The sequence below is a fragment of the Melozone crissalis genome, unplaced genomic scaffold (assembly GCF_028551555.1).
Source record: "Melozone crissalis strain CALT ecotype California unplaced genomic scaffold, PUWL_Pcris_2 ptg000090l_1, whole genome shotgun sequence".
NCBI classification, from domain to species: Eukaryota; Metazoa; Chordata; class Aves; order Passeriformes; family Passerellidae; genus Melozone; species Melozone crissalis.
Genome location: NW_026535867.1, coordinates 3,875,787 through 3,899,033, shown reverse-complemented (window position 1 = coordinate 3,899,033; position 23,247 = coordinate 3,875,787). Strand labels below are relative to the sequence as shown.

Below are 23,247 nucleotides of genomic sequence, written 5' to 3'. Positions count from 1 at the left end.
TGTATTGGTATAACCTTGGGATTTTTTTCTGAAGTGGGCATACAAATTGTTGCAGGGATAATTTAGGCATTTTTAGAACACACTGGAGTGGTTAAGTTCCCTGACATTGTAAAAGGATATTTTTATATATTTTAGAGGTGGAAATGTATAAATGGTAAAGGCTGGAATTTAGCTCAAGGCATGTTAGAAATTGGAGGGAATATGTCACATTGGTTGGTATGTGTTGATTATTCCCCAGTAATTTTAACCAGTCCCGTTAATGGAATTTCAGACAATTATAAAAAGTATTAAAAGGAAGAGCATTTTTCTTTATTTTTTTTTTCTTAATTAAGTATAAAGTCAGCCACCATAAATACAACAAACCCACATTTTTTGCTGTTTATTTTTCCTACATGGGGAGTAAAATCAAATGTATGGGTAATAATTGCTTATGTAAATAGCACTTTTTCCTGTCTGTTGTTGTTTACCACACTGACACAGAACTGTTTATCCCTTGAGCCTCCTGTGCTGCAGGGGCCTTGGGCAGGGTGCTTGGAGAGCTGGATTTTGTCACAAACCAATTCCTTCTGTGTGGCTGGACTTTCCTCTCCCTGGACTGTGCCCTTCCCTGCAGCTGGCAGGGAGGAGATGGATCAAGACACAGCTGGTGAGATCCTGCTCTGCCAAGCAGAGGAGGGAAAAAGTCTCCCCCAGTAATTAATTACCTTTTTTTCCCCAAAAAGTGACACTTTTCAACATTTTCGTGCAATTGTCATCTGTTCTTATGAACTCCACAGAGAAACTGCCCTTTCTTGCAAAAGCACTGGTGCTGCAAATAGAGGAATTCTTAGATTTTGACTGGCTTCAGGGAGGAGTGGCATGCACATGTAAATGAGAACAAATCCAATGTAAGCCAGTATGAATCCAAACCTGCTGAGCTACTGTTCTAACACACAACTTTTTTATTTTGATACAGAGATGATACAGTAATTACATTTCTATGTAATTACTTTCAACCATGCATCCTTCAATATTGAATTCTCTCATTTGGTGTTACCTTTTTCTTGCTTTTTCACCATGGCTTTGCAATACAAACTTCCTTTACCTTTCTATGTAGATAAAGATATCTCACTGCACTTACTCTTTCTTATTGTATCAGTCTAATGCTCTTTTCTCTTGATCTTTTGCACTGCCTTCCTTAAAGAACTCCCCAGAAGGTTCTGACAGAAAATGGACATATTTAAATGTTCCTGAAGCAGATTGTGACACTGTGAGTTCTCCTGAATCCTCTGCTCTAGCTTACTTTTAAGATTTCTCTCTCCTTTCTCCCTTTTTGTTGAAGACTGTACCTGGCTGTCTTGCAAGGTTCCTATGTGTCAGAATTTAGGTGGTTATACATGTTTTGGAGCAGTTTTGTTCAATGACTCAAAAGGAAAGGCATGCCAGATTTCTCAAATGCCTTTGGTTCTTGCAGTGTGCATATTTCTTCAGTTTTCTTTAAAAAATATTAAATTCTTTCCTAAATGTAAACTTTTGGAAGAGGGGATCCTCATTGCAGTTATCTGCATTTTATGAATGTGAAAGAAGAGGGATTGAGGGATGATATATTATGCTGTAGCAGAAAAAAATGTGGTGTTATTGATAAAATTTTTTGACTTTACAAAATATGCAGAAATGGGGTGGGGGTTGAGTTTTGCTCCTTCTTTTAGAATTGTTAATGCAAAACAAGTGCCACTTTAAATAAATGTGGTTTTATACTATCTCCATTATGGGAAGCATCCTTGTAAGTTTTTCTAAGGGCTCTATCAGCAGTTGTCTTATGAGACTCACTAAAAATGAGATGACCAGCTGAGCCAGAGAAGTGACTTTTAAATTTTTGTTGTTCTGCTTGGAGCTTATGTGAACTTCCAATTTATGTGGCCTTTCTGCTCTTCAGTCCATATATTAATTAAGAGGTGGTAATTTAAATTCAGTCATGTTTATAAATAAGTTTAAGTCTTGCATGGAAAAACATCCACCCAGACATTTAAACTAGTGTTAACTACAGTTCTTATTCCCTTCACATCAAATCGTGGCAATTCTGTTATATGATATATATCTGTTTCCATAGCAAGTCCTAAAAAAATGTGACCATATTGTAAGGCGGTAGCTTTATGGAAAAATAAAAATAAAAATAGCAGATTTTGGGGAAGAGTAGAGTGTTTCAGGGTCTGAGCCCTTTTTCTGTTCCCCTCCAGACCAGCATCAACAGCATGGTGAGTGTTTACAGTGAGACTGGTGACTATGGCAACGTGAAGGTCAGCGGGGAAATCCTCCTCAATATCAGCTACATCTACAAAACAGGGGCCCTCAACATCCTGGTGAGGAGCTGCAGGAACCTGGCCATTGCAGATGAGAGGAAGCAAAGGACAGATCCGTAAGCACTGAGAGTTTCCTTCAGCTCTGCTGGGGTGTCCCCTGCACATCCCACCCTGGCTCTAACCAGGGCTTGGGACTCAAGCTTGGGAATTCACAGGATCCAGCTAGTACAAGCAGCATTTTGGTGATGGCTGGGTTTGAGTTCTCTGTGGGAAGGGCATTTCATGTGTGCTTCTTAAGGCAACATGTACCTGTTCTGGGGAAACAGTAAGATTATTTAAATTGCCAATCTATTTGATATTAAAAGAGAAAAAAGTATGAAGGAATAGGCAGGCAGCATCAAGTTTCTTTTACTTCCATCATCAAAACTGAAGTATATGAGAGGAGTGATGTTCTGGAGGCAAAGAAAATGGAAATAACTTTGTATTTTTGCCCATATACTCACTTTGCAAGTACCATGTTTTCACAGAATTCACAGAATCACTGGGTTGGAAGAGACCTTCAAGATCATTGAGTCCAAGCCAGCCCCAACACCTCAACTAAACCCTGGCACTGAGTGCCACATCCAATATCTGTTTTTAAACACATCCAGGGATGGTGACTCCATTGCCTCCCTGGGCAAACTATTCCAGTACTTTATCACTCTTTCTGTAAAAAACCTTTTCCTAACATCTGACCTATATTTCCCTTGGCACAGCTTGAGACTGTGTCCTCTGGTTCTGCCAGTGCTGCCTGGAGAAAGAGACCAACCCCACCTGAGCACAGGCACCTTGCAGGGAGTTCAGAGAGTGATAAGGTCACCCCTGGGTCTCCTTTTCTCCAGGCTGAGCATGCCCAGCTGTTTTCTGAGTTTCTCATCATAGTTTTCAGTATAATATGTAAACTCCCTCATGAGAAAGTGACAATTAGTATCTCTAATCATGATTGATCTGTGGCATGTAAATTACAAGTTTTTAATTATCTTGTGGTTTAGTATATATTTTGTCATATGTTGGTAATCATATATGACCAGTTGGTAATCATTTATGGCAAAAGGGAAATTGTTAGGAAAGTTTGTTGCATTTCTGAGAATAAATAAATTAATTTAGCTCTGCCTTTTGTTATTCTGGTCTTATCTAACTTAACCTGTGGAGGTAAGGGCCATACCTCTCCACGTTTTGCATATTCTCTCTGATGTGTTTACACTCTTCATACTGCAAAAATTAATTTCCTTATATGTGTTGCAGATGCAACAGTGTCAGGCCTTTGCTTAAACTGGTCATTTTATACTCCTGGCTAACCCTCTGCTCGTTGCTCTGCAGCTATGTCAAAGCCTACCTGCTGCCTGACAAGTCCCACCAGAGTAAGCGCAAGACCAAAATTAAAAGTAACAGCACCAACCCAGAATTTAATGAGACACTGAAGGTGAGAAGAGTCTCTCTCTCTCTCAGGCTCTGATGAATGTTTCACTTGTGCTCACAAGTATTTTCTATATATGTTCCAGTACAGGGATTAGAACTTGGAAGAAACGCCTCAAAAGGGAAGGTGTTTAAGCAAAAGCATCTACCAAAACTATGAGTTGCAATTTCTGGCTTTCAGCATTAAGAAAGTTTTGTTTGGTTCTCTCCTTTATGGTTAAAAATTCCATTAATTTCCATAGGTCTCTTTCAAAACTGTTGGTGTTCCCATCCAGCCTGAGCTTAGAGTTGTTAAAAGCACCTTAAAGATTTTATATGCTTGATGCTGAAACAAAGCTGGATTAGAACTTCTCGTCTAACAGATTTAGAAGTGGAAATAACATTTTGCATTAAGATCTGAATTCTTCTGGAAGGTTTAACTTAGTTAAACGTAGTTCTAAAGCAGAACTAACTTTGATAACAAAATGTTAGCATGTGCTTCATTATTTGTCTTCTTAAAAACCCTTGGTGAAATTAATCTTGTGTTGCAATGGGCTTGATGTGCTTGAGGACACAATGCCCACAGCTCTCTCCTTCCTTGCCCTTTACCCATCCCCACGAGAGGGGCTGAAATCTTCTGAGCTCCTTCTGCTCATTCACCTCCCTGGCTCTGTGGTGCAGGTGGGATTGGAGGGATTGCTGCCCCTTCACTGCCTCCCTGGCATCTTGACCTCAAAACTCCTGATGATTCCCTTTCCTACCCACTGAAAGGAGTTATCCAGCAGGCTACCCTGAAACCAGATACTCATTTTAGTTTCTCCTGATTATTTTTTTTTAAATTTCAGTTACACTTTAGATAAGTTTCCTATAATAGAGGCAAATAGATGTTTCCTGGCTGGTGTGCTTGGCTTGGCCTGGCTACAAAACCATTTTGCAGGCACACAAACTCGGTCTGGCCATGCTGCTTGCCAAAGGGAGACTTTTTATAGCCTCATTTTTAAATGGTATAGAGTAAAATTAAGGCTTGCCTGAACTGGGAAAAAATAGAGAATTGGATTTTATTTATCAAGTAATATAGCACTAAACATAATTGCAGGGTGAAGATAGGACATAGAAATTTCTTTGAAATACAGAATATAACAAAATGTGTGTAGGTAAGGAAGAGTTGTTCATCCCAACTGAAAATCCTGTTAAAAAAAAAGAAAATAAAAAGAATTAAATCTGTCTTGTATCTTTCCTCTTTGACTTTTACTCCCTTGTTGCAGAATATGAGGTTTCTCACAGTGGAACAGTTGGCATCTAGGGTTAGGCACTGTAGATATATCTGTACATAATTTGTCAACTGACCTGACTGATTCAGCTTTTGGACAGTATTTTTCCATGTCCAAAATTGTTCCTGATGCAAAAATAAGACATTAGTTTATTCAGCTAACACTAGGAGAAAGGTGAATGTCAAGGAAATAATGGACTTTTTGCTAAAAGTAGAGTGTGCAGAGCCAGAATTCCAGATGCTTATAATTTTCTGTGTATTGCTAGACTACAATGCTAGTTTTTTAATAGCTTTGATATATTAATATCTAGATGTGAGTTTTTTAATAGCTTTTGTATATTAATAGCTAGACATGAGTTTTTTAATAGCTTTCAAACCCAACAATGGTTACTGATAGGCTCAGTGCATGCCTTGCAGATGCTGCTGGATGTGTTTTCAGAACAAGTTTTTGTAAGCCAGAAAGACAAAAATGGAAATGAAAGGTTGCTTTATGGAAAGCAGTGTTAACCAGACTCTGTTTAGGGATGAAAGAACCAGTGGGGTTTCTTCTTTTTATCAACCTAGATGTTGATCTGCTTCTTTTATATAAACTTGTAGGGAATTAACTTGTAGGATCATATTTTTAAGCATCATAATTTACTTTATAGTCATAAATACTCAGTATATAATACCAAAACCAAAGCCACTATAGTGATAGTAACACAAATTATCTCTGGGTGTATACAGCAAAGATTTCACATTAATATTTTGAACTTTCTGGCTAGATCAATCTTGCTTGCAAGGAAAACAAATCTCTCTTTCATGCTCCATTTATTAACTGCTCTGGGCTTGGTGCAACTGAGCTAGAGCCATAAAAGACTTTGTGGAAAATGTTATTTCTGCTTATTCTGAGAGTTTCTTTTTCTCTTTTTCTGTTGGTAGTATGTCATCAGTCACTCACAGCTGGAAACCAGGACCCTGCAGGTTTCTGTCTGGCACTATGACAGATTTGGACACAACAGCTTCCTTGGGGAAGTGGAGATTCCATTTGATTCCTGGAACTTTGAAAATCAGGGTGATGAGTGGTTTGTGCTCCAGCCCAAGGTAAGGGTTTCCAGGACTGGTGGAAGTGCTGTGAAGCAAATTTAGCAAGAGTTAGTTATTTTTTCCTTTGGAACTCTTTTATAAAGCAGGACTTTATAAGTATCTAATATGACAAAAAAAAAAATTACTTATTCTTACTTCAGTAAATTAAGTTAATTTAAAACCAACTTACTGATTTTAAAGTCTTCATGAAATTTTCACATATGATTAGCTACTTAAAAACAACAACCAAAAAAAGCTTTTAAAGAAAACATAAGTTCATCCTGTAATAAATTCCAATAAAAAATGACTTAGTTAATACATTAATCTTTTAAAATAGCACATAAAACAAATAATTTCCCTACCCTTCCCCTTACCCAACTCTTAAGAGGTTATTAAAGAAACAAGCTTTCTTTTTTTCAGTTCAAAGTGCTTTACACCTTTCAGATGTCACAAAACAACTTCTTAATCTCTCTAATTTACCTTAAACAGAAAAGCACAAGAAGAGGCTGCTCAGCCAGCAGATTGAGAGGTCTGTGAAACAGAGCATGCCTTGAGGGCAGAGTGACTTCTGTGCCTCCCCTGCTTTGGCAAAGGTTCAAATTTGGAAGAGATTCAAAGAGCTGGTGTAAACCAGAGGATTAAGGGCTTCTCTCTCGCTTGTTCCTGCAGCACCCAGAATCCCCAGGAATTCCAGGGGTTTAGATTGACATTTAAGAAAGTGCATCTTTCTAATTTCAAAAAAAAATATAAGATGTGCAGCTTATATTGTCACGGTTGACCACATGATTTGGGTTTTCTATGTTCATTACATTTAAGGAAATCATATTATCTTTTGGGTTTCAGGAGAGAGTGTTTAATTTCTGCTTTTCTATCAGGTGGGAGATGGATCTGTTTGCTCTGTAATTAATTTCTAGGTTATTTCTCTTAATCTGAACGGAAAAATAACCAAAATAGTCATGAAGCTCTCCTGCTGAGCAAAATAAATAATGAGGCACTAAGCATTTCAGCCAGTCCAGCTGGAAGGTGGTATCTGATTATTTCCAATACCATTAAAAGGATTTTTAAATTACTTCTTTTACTGTCAAAGAAAGCAAACACAGAATTGGTCTTGTCTGCCTCCTAAGTTGTTACCAACATTGTTTCTAAACTTAGAACACTGCTAAAGTTTTTGATCAGCAAGGACGATATTAAAAAAAAAAAAATCTATTATTACTACTAAAAGAAGCACTGGTTAATATCCATGCAAAAAATACACACAATTCTCCTATATGGACCCCTGATAGAGACAGGAATGGAGGAATGGCAATCAAATATTCTCTGGGATTCATTACAGTGCTTTGTTTGTTTTATCATGAATCATTTAGCTGCTTCAGTGAAAAGGTTGGAGACTTGAAGACGTGTTTCTTCTATGAGCATTGAGAGATCTGTTTTCCAGAGGAGTGTGATTAAGTCAGAAAAAGGAGAGAAAATAGTTCTGTGGCTAAAGAGAGAACAGAATATAGTCATGTGGGTTTGGCGGAGTGTTGCGGTGTGTCTTGAGCTTCCCGGTCCCTTTCCCAGGTGTGCCTATACCTCTCCCTTCCCCCTTGCCCCCATGCTGAGTGAGTCCTGTCAATCAGGCTCAACATTCCAGCGAGGTGTCCTGTGGTTGGTCAAGTTCAAAAGATGCCCCTATGCCCAGGGGTCATTGGCCAGTCTGGGTGTCTTCCCCCCCCTGAGACCCAGCCCCCCTCACCTGGTTGGGTGGCTCACCTGTACCTCCCCTCCCCCTGCCCCGGGAGATTAAAAGGTGATCAGGCCATGTGCTCGTTCATTTCTGCTGGAGCAGCTGCTCCCGTCCAGACCTCTGTAACCATGGAATAAACATCTGGACATTAAACCCTGCAGCGGAATCCTCTCCTTTTTCTCTTCACCATCGCCAGAAGCTCTCTCTCCTGAGGTAAACGGAGTTCCTGACAAGCCTGGACTTGCTCAGTGCCCAGCTGCAATCTCCAGCAGCCAAGGTATCTCTGGGGTGATTTACACCACAGTTGCTGCCTTTGGCCCAGCAGCGAGGGTCAGACTGGCCCAGGCACCATCTAACTGATAATATTGGGATTCATATTCCAATAGCGGAGAGGCTGACAATTTTTTTTTCTGGCATTAGGACTTACACAATTGCTTGTCCACAAGCAGAACTAAATAAAAAAAACCTTTGATGCCTTTATGGGAAACTTGATCCTAAAGTCGCTTAGTTTAGGCCAAAAGTGAGCTGCCTGACTGGCAAAATGTAGATGTGTAAATTATTCCACAGCCGTTTACTGCAGGTTTTCTTTAGTGCTTTGTTGTAGCAGCTAGCATTGGACACTGGGGTCAGACAAGACTGTTTTTCTCAGTGTGTAGAGCAACACAGCAGTGCCTGTGCTGCTCTAAAAATGCTTCAAAGTCACAAAAGGGCCCTGTTGCTGTGGCTAGAATCGCTTTGTTCTCTGTCCCATCCTTGGGTGCAGACTGAGCCCAGTGAGTGGTCAGTGCCTCAGCCTGGAGTCTGTGAGGTGAAGGCAATGCTGACCCTCTGTGCACACCTTATGAATTCCTGGTGGGGATTTTCACTTGTTTTCTCTGGGAAATAGAATTTTGACCTTTGTGGGGTGTCAGGAAACAAGCTGAAAACATCTCACAGAAGGTCAGACATTCACACGTCAGACATTCCTCCACATTCACAGGTCAGACATTCCTCCATAAACAACTCCTTAAAGGCTTCTGTGGTACCTTTCCCTTTATCCATGTCCTTCATCCCTCTGAAGAAATCAGGAAGATTTGTTCATTTTACCCAAACCTAAGCACTGAAGCATGTACAGAAATTACATCACAGAAGCACAGAATGGTTTGGGTTTGAAGGAGTCTCAAAGATCACCCTGTTCCCATCCCCTGCCATGGGCAGGGACAGCTCTCACTGCACCAGGCTGCTGAGAGTGGTCCCAGCTCCACCAGGGAAGTCAGAGCTCTCTGTGTTGCATCCAGAGTTTTCAAAATGTAGTTTCCAACTTCTGGCAAAGTGAATGGAAATTCAGTACCTTGCCAGTGATATTATTTTTAAAAAGATGGACTGAAGGGCACTAATTGCATTCTTCTGGGTAAGATTTAAACATTTATAAAAAAGATGTAGAAATGCAGAAATAATAGCTGTGTAGAAAACAAAGAGGACACTGGGAATACCAGTTTTTAAGAATTTTTTTGTTTCAAAGCTGCACTCTGCTCTCCCTCCCCTTTGTTCCCTACACATCCAGTCAAAGACTGACTCAGGAGGGACTTCTCTAAAATCCATGAAACTAATTAGATTTTAAATCCTGACTGGTGCAAATAAAGGTGGAATATCAGATTAAATCAATTATAGTTTATATACTCAGAAATAAGTTTGAGGAGTTTATTTGCTGTTGTATTTTTCACTTACTCATGCTAGATTACTGTCTCCTCTGTGTGTTCACTGAACAGTGTCTAATGCCACATGAGTTTATTTTTCTGAGAGCTTGCATTCCCTAGCTCAGAAGGTTTTCTAAAATGTGATTGCCTCCAATGTGAACGTCTTATTTTCTGAAAGTGGGCTGTTACATCTGGACGTGTTTAAAAAGTGTTTAAAACACTCTATAGATTTATTGCTATATTTCAACAGAATTATGATCAAAAGAAAAAGTTGAATGATTAACATTGGCTGGATTTCTGATTGGTTTGGTTTTTTCCTCTTCAGGTGGAGGCTGTGACAGATTTTGGGCTTCAATACAAAGGAGAACTGACAGTGGTTTTACGTTATATTCCCCCAGACAGAAACCTAATGCTTCCTCTGGGGCAGTTTCAAGGTAAAATAAACATTAATAATGAGGGTTTTAAAAGTCATGTGATGATGATGTATCAAAAATCTTCACATAGGGTGAAGTAATGGTACTGGTGAAGATTGAAATTATACTTTAATATGCTCATTTATAGAATCACAGAATGTTAAGTGTTGGAATGGACCTGAAAAACCATCTAGTCCCAAGTCCCCTGCCATGAGCAGGGACCTTCCACTAGACCAGGTTGCTCAAGACTTCAATAGTTACATCTGGAAATTCTGAACCATGTGTATGTTTCTTTTTCTTCACCCTTTTCTCTTACACTGAGCTTAAGAAGAGAGAATGGAAGAGGAATATGCAGTCAGTGGTTGATGGCTCTGACTTAATTAAAAAAAAAAAAATCCAGACATTAGGTAACATGATCAAGGGCAGCCACAGAGAAATAAATTGTCTGCATTGTAGTCTGAGAGTTCTTTTTTCAGCTAGTTATATACAATGCTTAAGTAAGAGACCTCACTTAGTTCTTCATGCTTAATTCACCTGAATCTGCCTCCTCATTTTCACCCTTTTTTCTCACTGCTTTTCCACTGCTCAGTCATACTGTATCACTGCTGCAATTTAGTCCTGTAAAATCTTATTTGAGTTCTTCAGGGTGAGCCATTATTTTCATCAGCAATGAACAAGGGAGGAGAGTTACTCTCTTTGCATTGTGTTAGCATGAGGAACAGCAATCCTTTGAAGTGAGAGCAATCACTGGGTAGCACCTGAGTGCACATGGATGTACCAGATGCAGGAATATCACTGTCTCAGTGAGAGTATTGCTTGTCAGCATTTGCATTTGATGGATTAGATTCCTCTCTTTTCCTTTCTTCTTTTTTTTTTTTTTGACAGATGATATTCCCTCCCTCTACTTGTAGTAAGGTTTACTCAAGGTTTGCTCCCTTAGAAGCCCATTGTTATCAGCTCAGTCCAGATACAGCCCCCAGTTTTTAAAATTAGTACATTTTAACATCACTCCTGATGATTACTTTAAAAAATGTAGCCAAGACAATTCACACTTTTAAATCAGTCCTACAATATATACTGATATATATTATATTATATTATATTATATTATATTATATTTATTATATTATATTTATTATATTTATTATATCTTTTAGAACAGAGTCAGGGCCTCAGCCTGGAGTCTGTGAGTATATTATATATACTACAATGTAATTTCTGATTGTAATTTTGCAACTTTGTTCCATGCTTAGGAAAGAGAGGCTTCAAAAAAGGAAAGAAAGGGGATTCTCATCTGCCATCTGGAGGCATATTAGAAGTCCTCATCAAAGAAGCAAAGAATTTAACAGCAGTGAAATCAGGAGGCACATCTGACACTTTTGTTAAAGGGTTTGTGGGGTTTTCCTCTCCTTTTTTTAATGACTGCACTGGATCTAATTTAAGATTTGTATCACATGCCTGTAAGCATGTGGGTACACAAAATATTTACATAGTATGACAACATAAGTGAGTTTTTTTAGATATTCAGCATTTTGTGTTGGACTCTCAAAATCCAAACTACATAGAATGCTTGTGTTTGAAAAAAATTAACTAAATCCTGTATCTCTCATTATAATGGATTTCTCATAAATGTAGGATATGCATTATAAATGTTACATTTAGGACGTAATAGATATCATAAAACAATTTTATTTGCCATTTTTTGCTCTGAATGCTAGTTTCCAGGTTTGCTGGTTTCTAGATATGTTCCAATTCATATTACTGGGTTGAGTGTTGTTACTAAACAGAGTCCACAGGAAACATCCTTTCTTTAATTCCCTGGAGGAGCTTAGAATTTATCTTGATCTTCTGCTGTGCTTAAAACTATCACTCAGTGCATACATTTCAAGTAGAAAAAATAATTTTAATTCCTTTCTGGACAATCTCTTGTTGCACTTTGAGACAGACACTGGACACGATGACTCCAGAGAGGTCCCTTCTAGCCAATGTTTTTATGACTATATTTAGCCTCACTGAAATAAAAAGTTTGTAGTTGAGTCTTGGGGCAAGGAGACTGAATTCCAATTTCTGCTTGTGGTAATTTCTCACTGTAGGTATGAGAACAAAGGAGCACAAATGCAAAATAAGCACTTGAGGTAGATGCTTAACATAATACCAGTGGGGAGATGGAGTCCTGATCCCATTTGAGCCTCTCTATGACTGTTATATATTATGAATACAATGTGAAAATCCATTTCCATATTCATTTTCCTTTATCTCCCAGGTACCTGCTCCCAGATGACAGCAAAGCTACAAAACACAAAACTCCCATAGTAAAAAGGAGTGTGAACCCCCAGTGGAACCACACCTTTGCCTTCAGTGGTTTGAATTCAGGGGACATCAGGAATGTCTGCCTGGAGCTGACTGTGTGGGACAAGGAGTCTCTTTCCAGTAATATTTTTTTGGGAGGTGTCCGTTTGAGCACTGGAAATGGTAAGGTCCCATCTGACTCAGGTTGCTTTTCTTATTCTGCTCTCCTCTTTCCTGGTTCCTGTGTATGAAGGACAGAAATGTCACTGAGTGTTTTGAAAATACACAGGAAGTCGTGGGATTTGAAAATGGAGAAAAGGCAACATGGGGATAATCTGTAGATGATTTAGATCTTTCCTCCACTAAATAAGACACAAAAATTATGTGTCCATTTGTATTTCTGCACAGTCTAAAAGAACTGTGAATACCTAGGGAAGCATTCCTTAGCATCCCAGTGAGAAGGAGTCAAATACTTCTGTTCAGCCTTTCTGCTGGCCATGGTGTGAGCTGGAAGAGGTGTGAACGCATTCCCCCTGTGCTGGGAAAAGTTGTTTATGGTGCAGTGTGGGGAGGTTTCTGAGCCTCTGCCCATGTGCCTGACGGTGTTCAATGACAAACTGGGGCTCTCCAGGAGCTGCCTGCTTTCAGTACAACTCCCTGTGCAGGTGGAAGTGTAAAGTGCTTGTCATTTCTCTTGCACACTGTTGTAAATGAGGAGTGATGTTATCCAACTGCTTCCTAAAATGGCAAATTCCCATGTTTTTACAATTGCCAGGTGTGAGCAATGGCAAGGAGGTTGACTGGATGGACTCCCAAGGGGAAGAGCAGCACCTCTGGCAGAAGATGATTGACAGCCCAGGAGCTGCAGTGGAAGGGGTGCTGATGCTGAGATCCAGCATGGGGAAACGCAGACTCTGAAGGACTTTGACTGCTGGGGAAAGTCACAGCTACTCCTGGCTGCAGGGGTGTCCAGGCTCCTGTCACTTGGCCCATGTGAACCTGAGAAGGGTTGCCTTTGACATTTGAACCCTTTGCCTTGGACATTAAGGCTCTGAGTGAGACTTTAATGCATTCTGCACTTTCATGCACACATTCCTTACCCAGGCTTCTTGTGTGAGCTGTTTCTCCTGAAGCCAGTGAGAGCAGGACCTTGCACAGAGATCAGACTGGCTTTGTCTGTCCCCTCTGGTGGCTGTGTGCAGCTGCTGAGCATTCTGCCTGAGGGCTGCTCAGACTGAGCAAGCTCCCTCACTGGTCATTTAGTGAGTGATGCCAGGTTTATGAATCTCCTTCTGGCTCAGGGATGGCCCCAAAGGCAGCAGTGGCACAGAACAAGCAGATTCAGAGTGAGTCTGTGCTTTGGTGTTTGTAAATTAAGAAGCCATAATGTTATGAAAGACAACAAACAGTGTTTGTTCATGGTGTTTGCTTGTTGGGCTGTGCAGTGGTGCAGCACGACAGGCTTGGGACCAAAACCCAGCCAAGCAGGGCCAATTCAGTGCTGCACTGCCCTAGAACCAGGCAGCAGTGAGCTGGTGGACAGTGCTGGTGTCTTGGCATCCTCTGGATATTTTAATACACTTGTATAAAAGGCAGACTTGGTTCAAAGAGCCTTTAATGAAAATAAATCATAACAAATCTTCAGTTTCCAGAATTGTATGACGCTTCTGGTTTTCATTCAGTTGACAGCTCTAGCCAAGACCTTCTGATGTCATTGAACAGAGGGAATATGTCCACATGCCAGTCCCCATCTGATGTGTTGCTGAGACGAGACACATGCCAGGTTTGGACAGAGTTAGCTAAAACTTGATTCAACAGATTGTATAGAACAGAATGGGATTAAAGCACACGCCAAAATGATTTGCATAACTGTAAAATCTCCTCTGAATGGACTGGGGTCCCATTCAGGCCCATGCACATTATTTGTATTCCAAGTAGGGCATTTTTCCTCCTGAATATTCCCCAGTGGATTTAATGATGAGTGGTCTTGGCCAATACAATCATTAATCTTATTAACTGTGACAATTGTTCAACAGTAATTTTGTGGTCCTCAAGGTGTAAGACAAGGAAGATCAGGAAACTGAATGAACAGCATTTCTTCTGAATTTTCCACAATTAGAACACAGCTTTCTATTTGCACTAGTAAATTCACCTATAGCTATTCCTACATTTTTTGCCACAAAAGTTTATTGCAAGAAATCTGTATTGAACAACAGAATATATTCTGATAGCTAAGCAACTACAGCTGGAGATGTTGACATCTGTAGTTGTCCTAGTGTGCAATTAAGTACATGTATTTAGAGCTCAACTCAAAACCTATTAATTCTTTTTGTTTTAAGATATTTTATGCTGTTTCTTGTTGGAGTGGCTGGAAACTGCAGGAAAGTTTACAGTCAGTCTTTTAAAATCATAATATTATTGGATTTTAAAACAGTATTTATTCATGTTGAAAACATTAGTTTTAATAAAATTATTTGTTTCATTATGCATAAGTTATTTCAAAATTCTGATATGACTTTTAAAAGTCACTGGAGGTATTGCTTGCCCAGTTGGAGACTCACCATTTTCAGAAATTACCAAGTCATCTTTGAAACTGGAAATTCTCCTACAGAATCTCAGATTGGCAACCAAACATCAATGGTTACTCAAGAAAACTGACTTCATTTTCCTTCTTTATATTTTCTTTATTTTTGTCTGAAGTTCAGCTGAAATCGGGCAGTGAGGGAAGTCTAGTTTGGTTTTAGCTGACTTTCAATTTTTCCAACCTAAAGAATTCTGTCATTCTACAAATCTGTGCTGCAGGTGCTGTGAGTTGATAAATTAGAGCACAAATATTAAGCACACAACATTTTATGACCTTGTTCTTATCACCGTAGTCTGTCTTTAATATTATTTTTTATCAGTATCTTCCAAAGTGACCAAACCTAACTTTTGACACCTTAACTACCTCTCTCTTTAACAGAATTGTTTAGAGTTGTCTTGGTTGTTTGTACTACAAACCTGAATTTATTTTGGGAATAATAATATTACATTGGCATTGGCATGTAGTCATAAACTTGTTTTTTTTTTCTTTTTCTAGAAGTTGTTTCAAACATATAAACTTGTTGAATACAAAGAAAATGGTTCTTTGAGGTAAAATTCCAGCTCAAGTTTTAGAGGAACATTGGTCTGTTGAATCGTTTGCTTTAATTAATTTTGATGGTGAAAATGGCAAAAACAATAACAAAAAATAATAGGAAAAAAATTCCTCCAAGTTGGACCTTGGAATGGGCTTTTTTTCATTCACCAAACTGAAAAAAACTTAAAATAATTTTAAATTTAATTTACTTTTGCATGGAGCACAAGCATTTGCCTAATTTTGAATGCTACTTCCTAATCTCCTAAGCATGAATGTTTTGGCTAATTTACATCTTGCTTTGAAACAAAAAACTTTGTATTTTACTGCCTCAACTTCTGCCCAATTTGGTCATAAGGCAGAGTTTGTGATGAATGGCTGCATCTGGGAAGTGTCACCCAGCTCACACACGGGCTTTAAGCTCTGTTTTTCCTTCAAAGGGCCAAAATGTCACTCTGAGCCCACAGCTGAAGGCACAGCTGGGCTCTGAGCAGGCTCAGCCTATGGAAGGAACAGCTTCACCTGAGAAGGAATTCCAGCCAAGGTGGTGGTGATTGCCATTGAGGGGTGTGGGGTAGGAGAGTGCAATGACCTCCTGGGTTAGCAGGGACAGTTCTGCAGCATGGTGTCACTATAAAAGCTGTCACACTCACCAGAGCCTCAGAGAGATGATGAGCATCAGATAAACACCACAGCAATTTGGAAAGTTTTGCTGCTCTCTGATGTTATCAGCCCATTTGTAGGAATCATCTGATTTATGGAAAATGTCACATTTCATTATGTCTCTCATCTCTTTGTTCTCTTCTTCTGTAAAGATGGTTTATGGTTTGGAAAAAGCACAAGATGATTAACTGCAGATGTGATTTCTTGTTTCCCGGATATTTGAATTAATTTCCCATTATTGTGCGTCATCATGCACTGTGTGTTACCAGGCTGAACAAAAAAGACAGAAAGCCAGAAATTAGACCAAAGCCTTCCTTTTCTATCTGTATTTGTAATATTGAAGGCGCATGAATGGTTTATTCAAAGCTAATATTCGGGAGGAAATGGCCGCAATTTTAACACTGATTCATAAACTCGTGCCCTGAGTAAACAGATACAGCAGAGCTGATGTTTCTGAAGTCTTTTCCTACACAGACCTGAGCAACTGAAGCTGCATCAGTGGAGAAGAAATCTGCTCTATGGTGGGTGCAGAAAATGCGTTACAAAATACATTTTACTCTGCTACATATTTTTCTAGCAAGGTTTGTGATTAAATTTTGAGGGTTCAACCCATTAAGAAGAATAGAAGTGCAACTTCAGCTGTAAAAGGTCAAGTTGGGCCAGTAAACATCTACAGACAGTGCCAATAGCTATCAAAAAGAGCTGATGCTTTTTGATAGGCTTTCCAGGCCCTGCCAGCAGATTTTGGTATCCAGCCCTGCTCTCTGGTAATTTTTTCCATCAGCTGAATGGGAACTTCAGGCTTCTAAACCTCCTTGAATGCTGAGATTCCAAAACCAGATGAAATAAGTTTGAAATGTCCTTCCTGTCTCCTCTACCTCCACCTTGTGACACTTGAGTGAGGTGAGAGGAAAGCTGCAAAGACTGGGGGCTGCTGTTGCCACATTCCTGTGCTAATCCAAATGCCACTGCCCTCCTTGGATGCCTTTCAGATGCCACATTTCCATCCCTCTTTTCTAGCTGTAATGGTTTAAGAGAGAAAGCATTGGGATGGTGAGCATGTTTTGATCATGGTTTATTAGACTGGAAGCTTTTTCTTCTGTGCCTCTTTCAATACAGATTATGCTGAGGCAGCATGAATTAAGCATTTTTATATATTAATTTTTGATTTTTATTTTCCTGACTGGTTAAGTCGAGTTAAATGCAATTATTCTAAGCTGTATTCTGCAAAATATCAACTCAACTACAACAGGAGAGCAGCTTTTAAGCATGCACTGGTCCTAATTGATAAGGAGAAGTAACAGCAGGGTTGCAGTTTTGTCTGGTGCAATTTTGAGTTCTTGATGGCCCTGCACACTGCCCAGCTTCAGGAATGTAAAGTCTGCAGTTTGTTTTGCAGCATCCATGAAGGGAAAAGCTGCTTGGATTTCTTACACCTTTGGAGAAGAGATCAGAACCCTGTTTCCACAGCTGTCTGGTTTGTGGGCTCACAAGATAATAAGAGTTCTACCTGAATCTTTGCAAGGGTTTCTCTTCCCTTCACCCCTCCCTCCAGTTCAGCAGCCTGACCAGAAGGTTCTCCCTGGAATCTGATCCCCAATATCTGGGAGGAGGCAGCATGCACAAGTGATGGGAGAACCCCACTTATTTTCTTCTATATGAGGTTAAGTCTGAAATTTTCCTTTGCTAACATACAGTACTGATTTTCAGCACTTTGCCACCATGACATAAACAAGTATCTTCTGAGAGCTGACCTTATAAACTTTTTTTCCCAAATAATTAGTTATTATTTTTTCCACCCCCAGAAATGTTAACATTCGAGAACCCCAGAGAAATGATGGTGAATTCCAAACAGGATGCATATTTGCAGTGATGCCCTTTAGCACTGCTCAGCAGGAGATGCTCAGAAGCATGCTAACAGAACCTTACCACTGTGCCCATGAATCTCCTCCCTGATGATTTTGTGTTTTCAAATGCTGTTTAATAAGTGATAATACAGTGTTAACTATACTGTGTAAATTAACACTGGAAACTGAATCTCAGCTTGCATTTTAGGGGACTTTTTAGGTTGTTTTTGAAACTCACCCTGGCTGCATCTTGACCTTTTATTTAGATTATTTATTTCAATAATCCTACTTTGTGGCAATAACATTTACATGGCTGTGTGCTACTGCTCCTCACAGCTCTCTGTATATTTTTGAGAATCGTTCTAATTGTTGAGGTTTGCCTAAAGCCAAGCATAGCCATTTGTTGCAGCAATTAGAGAATGTCACATATCCCTCGTGCTGCCTTTGTTCTGCTAAAAATGTTGCTAGCAATTTGTTCAATTATTCTGGTGGACATGAACAGTAGTAGCAGTAAATGGCATTGCAGTATGTTAAGCTTTGCCCAAATTGAGACAAAGCAATGTTTTCTGCTGAGAACATTTTTGTACTGTGCACTGTACATTGTTTTGTGGACAAAGATGGCTGGTAAGACATTTGCAGCTGTTGTCAAGATTTCTGTTATGTCTTCTAAATTAAAATACTGAAATGCTGCTGTGTCTTTGTCTCTCCTAAAATGAATTACAGGAAAATATATCTCCCAGGGGTATCCCATATTATCTCACTGAGGTAAAGACAACACTTACATGTGATGATCCATGCAAAGGGCCTTGCATGTTTTTGGAGGTGAGACTCCATTGATTGACTCTGTCTCTCCTTTTGTTGTCTTAAAAGCACTTAAAGTGTAGAAATTAAGCTGGTTTTGATTTCATCAGCATTAAATATGATTCTTTTAAATATGTAATTCTAAGGAAAACAGAAATACATAATTCTCTTCCTCCTTGCTATAAAATTATTTTACATCTATATTAACTCCACCTGTTCACCAGGTCCTCCCCTCCATCTCTGAATCTCCTGCCTCTTCCCTAGTTCAAGGTCCTGCCCACCTGAACATCCAGGTATGTTCAAAATGCTTCTTTTCTCTAATTTCTGGTCTTGAATTCTTTTTTAATTATGATTATAAGAAAAATCAACAAGCATTTGACCCCTTAATTTACACTTTCAGCAGAGTCGTGTTCCCTCCAACTTACCTCAGGGCTGATGGCTCTCTTACATCTTCTTGTGGTTCTCCTGGGCTTTTGTGGCTTGCTGTGCCTTCCCAGTGAGCAAGGAGGCAAAGCCTGGGCTCAGGGCTTGTGCTGCCTCTGGCTCAGTTCCTGTGCCCAGGTTGAGGGCAGACCAGCTCAGCAGGGCTCAGTGGGCTCTTGGTGTGAGCTCAGGGTCTTCTGCCCTCACACCACTCTTGTCCAGCTCATCCCTGTGCTGCTTTGGGCCTTTATGGGCAGGTCAGACACCCAAAAACTGGAAGGCAGCTGCAGGTAGGGGAAGAGCCCTGCTGCCATTTCTCTGCTCTCTGTACCTTTACTCAGAACTGTACTCACGGACTTGCCTGAGGGTCCTGAAGGCACCTCTGTTCCTCCTGTACAACTGAACTGTAGTTCCTCCTCCCCTTCTCTTGGAGGTGATAGATGACTAATTATCCTTGTAAATTTGAAGTATGGGCCATGCTAATTATTGAAATTCAGGTTTTGGTTACTTTCTGGCTGTGTGGGTGGCAATGGGAGGCATGCAGGTTACTAGATGTGCACTAGCACATTCTGCATAGACACTGGCATTCCCATTTGTTCCCTCTGTGTTTCACAGAGCATGCAGCAGCTGGGTCACTGCTTGAAGAGGCCAGAGAAAAACCACATGTGCTCTCCTCAGCTGCCCATGTCCTCACTGGCTCCTCTGGACCAGGCAGCCTTGCTGCCCTCTGCCTTCCAGCCCCTGCAGGTGCTTTCCCACTCTTCCTTTCACCAAGCTGCCATAAAAATATCCTCCAGCCACAAATGGGCAGAGAGAAATGGGCAGCAGCTGCATGGCCAAGAGGAGCTGTGCCACCTCCTGACGGTGTGAAGCACTTTTGCTTCCTGTGGATGTACAGCAGGAGCAGAGACTGTGGTGAGTGGCTGGAAGTGATCAAGCACTGAGATTGCACAGCCTGAGCTCTATTATTCCCCCACCTCAACTTAAAAAGTGGGTTGTGATCATTAGAGTATTTAAATACCCTCCAGGTTACTCTTCAGGCTCTGCATTTTCATTAACTATGTGATGCAGTCTGACTCATGCTCTTATGTAAGCACTGAGCTGTAATGAAGTCCCATGTTGTGGTCGTTTAGTGCAGAGCTGTGAAGGATCATTGGTGTTTTCATTAAAACACAACACTTTCTGTCCCAGAGGGCTTTGAACTTCAAGAATAGGGATGTGCAACTTCAAATTCGTCTCTCTTCTGCAGCTGTAGAGGAGGTGTGTGACAGCAGGGGTTGTTCTCATCTAATTAGGTGGATTATTAGGTAGAATCTGGGGAAAATCAGGCCATTTACAAAATTGCTTTTTTGCTGAGAAACTGCTGCCTCCCACAATTTATCTCAATAGTTTTGTTTGTAAAAGATGCTGCCTGTCAGGAACAGTAATTCTTTTCTCATCTGAAATAATTGAAGTCTTCTGGTTCACACTCAGAACCTCCAGATTGATGTAGGAACCTCCAGCCCATGACTGTATCCACACACTGGGATGTGTCACTACTGCAATGAACAGCCTGGAGGTGGGATGGAAAGGGTAAGGCTTATGGCAGGTCTAAAATTCCTGTTTTCAATCAGATTTGCATTTTGACAGCAGTGGTAGGATTAGAGCTATAGCAAGAAGAGTTGGGAGTATGAAATAGACTCCAGACATTGTAACTTTGAGGAAGGAGAATTTCTTTGTGAAACCTTAAAAAAAAAAAGTGCACTGGTGTAGATACTGAACCTTGCTTATGTAGTGTTATTTTTCTGGGACCAGAAGTGTACAGGATGAGTGACTGGAATATATTTGCATATATAAACGCTGGGCTAAAGCCAGAACTACTAAATCCCTTGTTCAAACACTCCCAAGAGACCATTCTACCAAATCCCTGCATACCATACATGCAGGCTGATTTGACTCCAAAACAGAGATGGCACATAGTACTTTTCACTGTTCCCCACAAAAATGTATAACAGAAAATGCCAGAATCCTTGTATTACTAATCAAGAACAGCTTTTCTTAATCACAGGATTTTAAGAGATGTTCTGTGCAGAATATAACTAGTAATCCAATCACTCATGCACTCTCCTCCACTTAATTCAATTTCCTGTAACAGCCCAGTGATTGCAATCACTTCCCTGATTGTAGCAATTGTACAGCCCTGCTCCTGCTCATGCAGTCAGGAGAGATGACTGGATGCACTGTGTACCTAAATCAACATGGAGCAGCAGCAGATTGGAATTGCAGCAATACAGGAGAAAAATCAGACCCATCCAAGATTTTTATTTTTGTAATAGATTTTAAATCATTGGAAATCAGTTGCTCTCCTTTTTCAGTGAGAAAGTGAGGGAAAAAAAAAAAACAACCTAAACCGTCCACTTGTGATTCATGCTCTAAGCACGTGAATGCTAAAGAGCCTGAGTCAGAACTGGGGCCACAGCAGCCTGTGTATGGATGTGTCCTTGAGCTGCATCTGCTCCACAGGCACAGAACCACACAATGGTTTGGGTTGAGATCACCTTATTCCAATCTCCCTGCTGTGGGCAGGGAATCTTCCATGCTCCAGACAGCCCCATCCAACCAGGTGCTCAAAACCTTCAGATTCCTGGCCCTCATCACCCTCAGAGTTTCTTCCTACCATCTAAACCTGTCCTCCTTTAGCTTAGGGCCTTTTCTATCACTGCATGCCCTTCTGAAAATCCCTCTCCAGCCCTCTTGCAGCCCCTTCAGGCTGCTCTAAGGTCTCCCTGGAGCCTTCTCCTCCCCAGGCTGACCAGCCCCAGTGCTCTCAGCCTGTCTCCACAGCAGAGGGGCTCCAGCCCTTGGGCCACCTCAGAGGCTCCTCTCTGGTCTCCTTTCACAATCCATGTCCTTGATGTGCCCAGCCCTGATTCCCTTGACCACTGACAGAGGGAAAGCAGCCTGGGGTGCAGCTGTGTCCAGCACCCCACAGGCTCTCACCCTCCTTGCTCCTTTACAGTGGGTTCAACATTTGTTTTGTTTGTTTGGTCAGGCCTGGAAGAGAAGTGGCATTTCTGTGATTTCTGTCACCAGTCCTGACCTTGTCTGTTGTTCCTAACAGCAACACTTGGAAAGCCCAGAGCTTCCTTGCCCCTCAGTTGCTTGTCCTGGCAATGGCATCAGCACCTGCAGAGTTCAGGGTGCATCCTGATCTCCTTGGCCTTTGACACCAGCACTGCAGGGCCAAGCCATGCTTTCACTGCTGCTCTTGGGTGTTCAGCAACACTCTGCTAACACTGGGAAGCAGATCATCCTGTCCATGGCATACCCCACACAGCTCCTCCTTGATGCTGTCATGCTTCAGCCCACAAATTAGCTTTTGCTAGCTGGTGTCAAGGATGACTTACCTCTCTTCACATCCACTTCCTCATTAGTTCACTTGCAGGACCAATGTTTTTTAAAAGAAGAGTTTTCTCTTTTCTCTCCTCTTTTCCCTTTTCCTTTCCCTTTCCTTTCTTCTTTTCTTTTCTTTCCTTTTTTTTTTTTTTGTCATTTCAGAGGATGCAAGAGACCAAATTCTGGTAAGGATTGCTGTAAAGATGCTGCTAAAACTGTTCTTGTGCTGACACCACTGTAAAATTTAAAACACTACCTTATGGTCAAAGTCAAGGAGCATTTGGCTGAAAAAAGAGTGTGCTCTTGAGGGGCAGGAATGAACAGCACAGATGCTGGGTGCTAGCTCAGACAGTCAAATTGTGTATCAGACCCTGTGAACAGGCATCCAAACTGTAATTCCCACTTTTCACTGCTCTGACACTTGTACTCTTCATGCATGATGTGTATTCTTTGCAGTGGATTGTCAAGACTCTGGGCTGTAATAAAACAAATGAAATTTTTTCCCTGTTCTGATTGCCTCCTGATATTTTTTTTATTAAACAGGGAACTTTTTTTGTTGATTTCAAAGTGATGACTTGCAAACAAGTATTTTCACAGCTCTGGAAGTGACAAATCCTTGATGATGTTTCCCTGGAGTAATGTTTCCCTGCCATCAAAACAACAGCGTGGTCTGTCTGCAAGGTGCAGGGGGGAGAAAAAGGTCTGCTACTCCAAGACTGCTGGACATTAAAAGCCAGAAGCAGAAGTGCAGCAGGTAAGAACATATGTTCCCATTAAGAATTGCAGTACATGGGCCTTAGTAATTACTGTCCATCCTCTACACTGATCACTGCTCCTTCATCATATTCCCTGTGGCAATGACTTCCATGCT

General features: G+C 40.7%; 1 protein-coding gene across 3 annotated transcripts in view; it reads left to right on the top strand.

The window, feature by feature from the left end:
- The window catches only part of SYTL5 (synaptotagmin like 5), a 76,446-nt gene extending 63,287 nt beyond the window's left edge, over positions 1–13,159 (top strand). For 2 of the 3 annotated variants that reach the window (XM_054291273.1, XM_054291272.1), the window contains 8 exons: positions 1,184–1,249; positions 2,217–2,395; positions 3,639–3,741; positions 5,905–6,066; positions 9,776–9,884; positions 11,117–11,252; positions 12,127–12,335; positions 12,928–13,159. In XM_054291273.1, coding sequence (XP_054147248.1) covers positions 1,184–1,249; positions 2,217–2,395; positions 3,639–3,741; positions 5,905–6,066; positions 9,776–9,884; positions 11,117–11,252; positions 12,127–12,335; positions 12,928–13,070 — 1,107 coding nt within the window. In that variant the 3' untranslated portion in view covers positions 13,071–13,159. The remainder of the gene's footprint in view (positions 1–1,183; positions 1,250–2,216; positions 2,396–3,638; positions 3,742–5,904; positions 6,067–9,775; positions 9,885–11,116; positions 11,253–12,126; positions 12,336–12,927) is intronic. The other variant, XM_054291274.1, reaches the window with a different exon arrangement.
- The last annotated feature ends 10,088 nt before the right edge of the window (positions 13,160–23,247 follow it).